The sequence below is a fragment of the Notechis scutatus genome, unplaced genomic scaffold (assembly GCF_049901735.1).
Source record: "Notechis scutatus isolate UNSWTSFEM ecotype Mainland unplaced genomic scaffold, rNotScu1.2 NSCUCTG123, whole genome shotgun sequence".
Classification (NCBI taxonomy): Eukaryota; Metazoa; Chordata; class Lepidosauria; order Squamata; family Elapidae; genus Notechis; species Notechis scutatus.
Window position 1 is genome coordinate 74 of NW_028263009.1, and position 5,971 is coordinate 6,044.

The following is a 5,971-nucleotide window of genomic DNA, read 5'->3' on the forward strand; positions in this document are numbered from 1 at the left end:
TCCGAGTTCCCATCATCCACTGACTACTCGGCCAAATGGTTCAACCTCGGGAAACAAACCATGGTTAAAAGGTGTGGAAAGGGAACTTCACGAGGACAGTGGTGTCACCCAAGCAGGAAAAGCCCAAAGGGAACATCAGGCCAGCCATAAAACAAACTTGCATAGGAAAAGGAATCAAATAAAAGGTATTGAAGAAGCCCCTTAGACAAAAAGCCCAAATAATTAAGAAAAGTAGGGAAAAGAAAGAAAAGAAAACCCTTACAAACACAAGACATGCCAAATCAGCAAAACAAACAGACAAAAGGCAGAAAATATATCACAAAGGAGACAGACAGGAGATTGCCACCAAAAAAATATAAGAAACCATTAAGCTAAAAAGATTAGGACGAAACCGATAAAACAACCAAACCACTAGTTACCCGCAAAGTTTGCCTTCTGCACCCCCGGAGTTTACCCTCTGGCGGGAAGAAAGACAACCCCTGACAGGATTTAAAACATGAAGAAATACAAACACAAACACTCACACAAAAGGAGAAAAGGGTGTAAAAATCAGGGACTTACCATTCAAGGTAGCTAGCCCAGGAACGCAGACTTCTTGCTATCTCTCACCTTCCTGAAAAATAAAAAGATCCGGCTTTCAAGCAGTAGTCCGTATCCTTGCGCCGGAGTTCTCCCAGCGGGAAAATCGAATCCTCAGAAGAAAGGCATTTTGACAGCCTTTCAACAAAGGTGCAAATGTGAATGCGGCCACTGGGGAAGAGACCGGGTTCAGAGGGTCATGTGGATCCCACCAGAGTCAGTTGGGTGGCTGGGGCTTCAATCCGGGGGGCTGAGTTCCAGTCCTGCCTGGTGAGCCAAGCCAGCTAGGAGGGTCTGGGCCAGCCGCTCTCTCGGAGTCCTGGGAAAGAGGCAATGACAACGACTTCTGAGCAGACTGGCCAAGATCTCTGGGCCGGCTTCCCTTAGGGCTTCCAGACAACCTTCCCAGCATCACTTTCTGGACTTGCCCTGACTGGGAGGAAGGACCACAACCACAACAAAACAGTGACCCCAGGGGTATATCTGTAATTTTTACTAACATGGTTTATTCCAGCCTCTCCTCTGCAGATGGAGCCCAGAAAAAGTTCAGGATCCCAAGAGGAGAAGTTGCTTCTCACTGTAATTATGACCATCTGGGCCTTTGAGACCTGTGATGCTATATCTCCAGTTTTTAGACTTTGATGTAGACATCAGATTGAAGCCACATGCAAAGGATCTTATATAAGAAAAGGATAAATTCCTTGGGTGAAGCTCTCTGGGACCAAGTTTTGGGACAGGTACAGGCTCTGCTCTTGATTGCACCTTTCTCTCCTTTGCAGATGAAACTGAGTGATTCTCTGTTTAGATCAGGAAAGCCACTGGCACTTCTCAGAGTCTTTGAATTTTTCCAACTGTTCCTGTTGTTTGTGTTAGAAACAGGAATTGGATTGATTAATGCCATGAATGATGGACCTCCTCCTTCTGCTTCTTCTGGTGGTGGTGTCTCCATCAGTCTGTGGGAAGCTGAGAAGGAAATGCCCATTGAGTTTGGAGCACCAGGATGGGTACAATCCATGGAGCTTTTACAGGCCTGGGGACCATCTCATTGGTGTGGTCACAAGTGAAACATATGTGTCGCCTATAATGTGGCCTTTCAACAGCCATCCTATACCTTCTTCTTCGTAAGTCATGCGGGGTGATGGAGTTGCACTCCCTCCATGTGCAATTCTAACAATCTCCTTCTTTTCTTCTTATGTCACTTATTTTTGTACCTCAGGACCTGTCTAATTTCCTGAATGATTTTGATTTCCATGGCTTCCCTTTTTTGCCTTACTTTGTGGAAGAGAGTAAAATCCAAAGATGGAGTTTTTAAAAAACCTGAATGAAATCCAGATGATTTTCCTTTCTCAGTTCATTCCTGAGTTCATCACTTGAATAATGACCTTTGTTTAAGTAGTGACTGAAACAATTGTAGTTGCCTCTCTCATTTGCATAATTGATCATTCGATTTGGATCAATGTTGGCCTAAGGCTTAGTAGGTTTGTGAAGGATTATATATTTTAAAAATATTTGTTGTTGCTATTGAATATAATAACATGAATATTGTTTTTCAATAGGAAGAGTTCTGCTCTAACAAATACCCTAATGTCAGTTTTTGCTATTCAAATGGTCAGCAAGAATTCCCAGCTCCTGCACAATCTCACACTTGGTTACAACATCCATGAAAACTATATGAGCACCTTCCTCACTTCAGATGCCTTGCTGGACATGCTCTCCACTGGAGAATCCAATGTCCCCAACTACGGCTGTGGGAGGAAGGACAACATCCTGGCTCTGATTGATGCAGCAGGAAGGGACATCTCCATCCAGATGTCAATGTTTGTAGGCACCTACAAAGTCCCACAGGTTTGTGTGTTTTTCTATCTGGTAAGGTGAGTGGGGTGGTGGGGATGAACAACAGATCCAATATCTTCATAGAATTCAAGAGCAGCTTTTCAGAATATTAGGGAACATATCAACGATGTTTTAGTCTATTATGTTCATCTTCAAATTGACCATTAAAGGCCTGAAGAGCCATAAGGTCCCTAGAGGATATTCTACTGAATATTCTACTATTGAAAAACTATCCAGGTTTTGAGGTCCTCCATTAGCATGTTCATTTTCACATATCAATAATATCTGCCTTATCCAATTGGAATCAAGTTGGCAATAGTCCTGTCTATGTATAAAAAATATTCAGACCAAGAAGAGTATCTTTGGGATGGATAAAAGGAGTTCAGCTCCTGCCTTCATAGATAATTGTTAATTTACACAATTTCTGCTTTGTATAAATTCAGGGTATATAATTATTGGGTTAAAATTAAAGTGATGAAACAGACATATAGTCCCAAAACAGACAAAATTTCAATTAAAGACTTATTGGATTGTACAACTGTCTACGATTGACCTCACCCCTTTCCTAAGAGGTCTGTAGGGGGCGTGCATAAGCGCACCAATGTGCCTACAGTCACTGTCCTACTATTTCTTTTTATTTTTCTTATACGTATCCATTTCATGTACTCATAACTATTCTGTTAGCAGTTGTGCTCTTGTACATCTAGAGAAGAAGCTGAAAAATTGCTTCACAAAGAATTTGGGATATAGAAGCTGAGAAAGAGGTTTTAGTACTCAAAAATAGCATATAATACAGCACTATATCTTAGATCCAGACATTTTGTCTAACATCTGCAAATTTGAATCTAATTGTTGGAATTGTATGGGTGACACAGAAATTTACATTGCATTTTTTATTGTGTTTTTTTTTTAATATGATTTTGCGTTCCATTTTTATAGACAATCTTGTTAATATTCTGTCTTAAATATTTTAAACCGTGACTAAGGAACAAACTATTCTAATATATTCATCAGAACAAAATTGGGTTTGTCAATAAGTAATATTTTGGAGTTGATCTGGACCACTTTATAACACAGCATTCTTCATTACTTTTTCAGATCACTGCTGGATTTCCTTCAGAGGCTCTGAGTAATAAAAGGAGATCCCCTTTTTTCCACCAGATGCTCCCCAAAGAAGGATTCCAATACCCAGCAATTGTCCAGCTGCTCCTCCATTTCAGATGGACCCTGATTGGCCTCTTTGCTTCAGACACAGAGAATGGAGATAATTTCATGAGGACTTTCCCTCCGATGCTTGTCAGGAATGGAATTTGTGTGGTTATATCACAACGATTCACAACAACTGGACAAACAGCACCCCTCAGGGAGGCCCTCTCTAAGTGGAGACAAATCAACGTCTTTGTCCACTTTATAGAATTTATTTCCATCTGGAACAGAATTGTTCCTTTCCATGAAGCACTTATGCATTTGCCAGGACCCATTGAAGGGAAAGTCTGGATCCTCACAAATTTTTTAGCGTATCCAATAACGAAGGACAGACTTCTCAAATACATCCATAGTATTTCGCGTTTTGGTTATCTGATTAAAAAAAAAAGGCCAACAGATGCTGCCTTTGAACCCCATTTCTTTGTGGAAGATCCGTTTCAAGATAATTATTTTCGCTGTTCCCTTTGCAAGCACGTCTTTTCTGTCAAAGGCCGCAGAAGATGCACCCAGAAAGCCCCACTGGAGACCCAGGAGAAAAGGAACAGGAAACGGATCATAAATGACCCTGATCGCTACAGTATCATTCAGACTCTGGCCCAGGCCATGAATGCCGCTTTTTCCTCCATATCGAGGAGGGGAAGGAAGGAGGGAGAAAAGAGGTTGGGGGCTCTGAGGCTGCAGCCGTGGCAGGTATGGGGGGTCCCGATAGGAATCCATTAATCTGAGATCCTTTTGGAGAAGGAACCCAAAGGAGAAGGAGGGGAACATCTCAACCTTCTTGTTCTGCAAAAGGTCAAGAGATTTGCAACATCTAATTGCTCCTGTCTGACGCTCCGGAATAACAGGGAGCAGATCTGAAGTTTCTGTCTAGCCTCTGTTGGCAGAAATCTCCTTCTGGGTTCAGTTCCAAGTGGGGAAGAAAGACGCTGGAAACATGGTGACTGCTTGGAAGATGGTTTAATGGTGGACAGGAGCACATGCCTTGGTTGAGGAAAGAAGGGCTGAGATGCTGAGAGTGCAATTGTTTGATGCCCTCTGTTGGGATTAGTATTCTGATTGGTTGTCAGGCTCCCATGGGGCCATGCAGGGGCAACTCTGTAGGCTGTCCTGAGTCCCAGGCTTGGTTGAGCCTGGCTGGATGATGGTGATGGCTTTGGGCAATTCCTATATAGCTTTACCTGGAGTAGATCTTTGTTATGTAAAATAGAGTGGCCTAGGCCAGAGTAATGGTCCATTAGCAAAGGTGGGAGTGGGGCGGAGTTTCATCCTCTCTGAGTTTCTACTTTTCTTTTTAGGGGAAATATATTCTCCCTTTTTAGTATATCCTAAAATATTTCATTTTCCTAGGAGAGGGAAGGGTTTTAACTACTCCCAACACCTCTTTCAGTCCTTGGAAGAGTGTTGAATCCTCCCTTGTCCAACTGAGAGATTTTGTAAGTTGGAGAAGCTGCTCTCATAATCTCCTCCTTGTCTTCTCTCAAGACTCAGTTTCAGGTTGCAGTCAAGTACGATTTTGAGATTGTTTTCTTAAACATGTATTTATTTACACATAACTCAAGATGGCAAATGTCTCCAACACAGCTTCCTCCTTTATCCAGTCCACTTTTAGTACAGTCAGAGACAAGCATTACAATTAATAATAATAATAATGGAGAAAAATAAAAATAAACCACAGTCAATGGGCAGTTAGACTCTGCCTAATGCTGAGACATGTGCGAATATGTGGCAATATAAATGTCCTAAATAAATAAATACATAATTTTGCATTACAGCAGAACAGAATTTGGTCCCATTCAGAGAAACTCCTTCCTACTGATCTGATAACTGCACTTGCACGTAAAAGAGTTCCGTATTTTCTGGATATTAGGAGAGGCGTCACAAAGTGAATCCCTGAGTCCTGATAGGAGATGCCGCATAGCAGGCTGTGAACTCACTGGTGGGATTCAAAATTTTTTACTACTGGTTCTGTAGGCACGGCTTGAATTTGTAGGCGTGGCTTGGTGGTCACGTGACCAGATGGGCGTGGCTTGGTGGCCATGTGACTGAGTGGGCTTGGCCAGGGGGCCATGTGACTGGCAAACCAAATACAATTGTTCCTCGCTTAATGGCCAGTTGCTTAGCAAGTGTTCTAATTTATGACTGATCTCCCCAGAGCTCCTTGACCTGTTTTTGGAGTTTTGACAACCATAAACACAAACACACAAACACACACAGAGCTTTCTAACCCTGCCATTCTTTGATTCTGTAAGGATCTCCTGCTGCAGCAGGGGGTTGGACTAGATGACCTCCGAGATTCGTTGCATGCCAGCCCCAGATTGCTGTGCTGCTTCAAAGAGTCTTCTGAAGCCAGGGT

At 42.4% G+C, this 5,971-nt stretch overlaps 1 protein-coding gene across 2 annotated transcripts; it reads left to right on the forward strand.

The window, feature by feature from the left end:
- The first annotated feature begins 989 nt into the window (after positions 1-989).
- On the forward strand, positions 990-5,291 carry LOC148128707 (vomeronasal type-2 receptor 26-like). Of its 2 annotated transcripts, XM_087948508.1 has the most exons (3): positions 990-1,316; positions 2,136-2,424; positions 3,511-5,291. In XM_087948508.1, exons 2-3 carry the CDS (start codon positions 2,164-2,166, stop codon positions 4,336-4,338), a joined length of 1,089 nt encoding a protein of 362 aa, XP_087804634.1. In that variant the 5' UTR covers positions 990-1,316; positions 2,136-2,163; the 3' UTR covers positions 4,339-5,291. The 2 variants fall into 2 exon arrangements, 1 of the variants encoding a protein (XP_087804634.1); XR_015746164.1 differs by lacking the exons at positions 2,136-2,424; positions 3,511-5,291 and adding an exon at positions 1,453-2,129.
- Positions 5,292-5,971: the final 680 nt, after the last annotated feature.

Coding starts and splice junctions, on each gene's coding strand:
- LOC148128707 (XM_087948508.1), top strand. CDS start 2,164: ATGTCAGTTTTTGCTATTCAAATGGTCAGCAAGAATTCCCAGCTCCTG. Junction 2,425..3,510: donor GCACCTACAAAGTCCCACAG/GTTTGTGTGTTT, acceptor TTACTTTTTCAG/ATCACTGCTGGATTTCCTTC.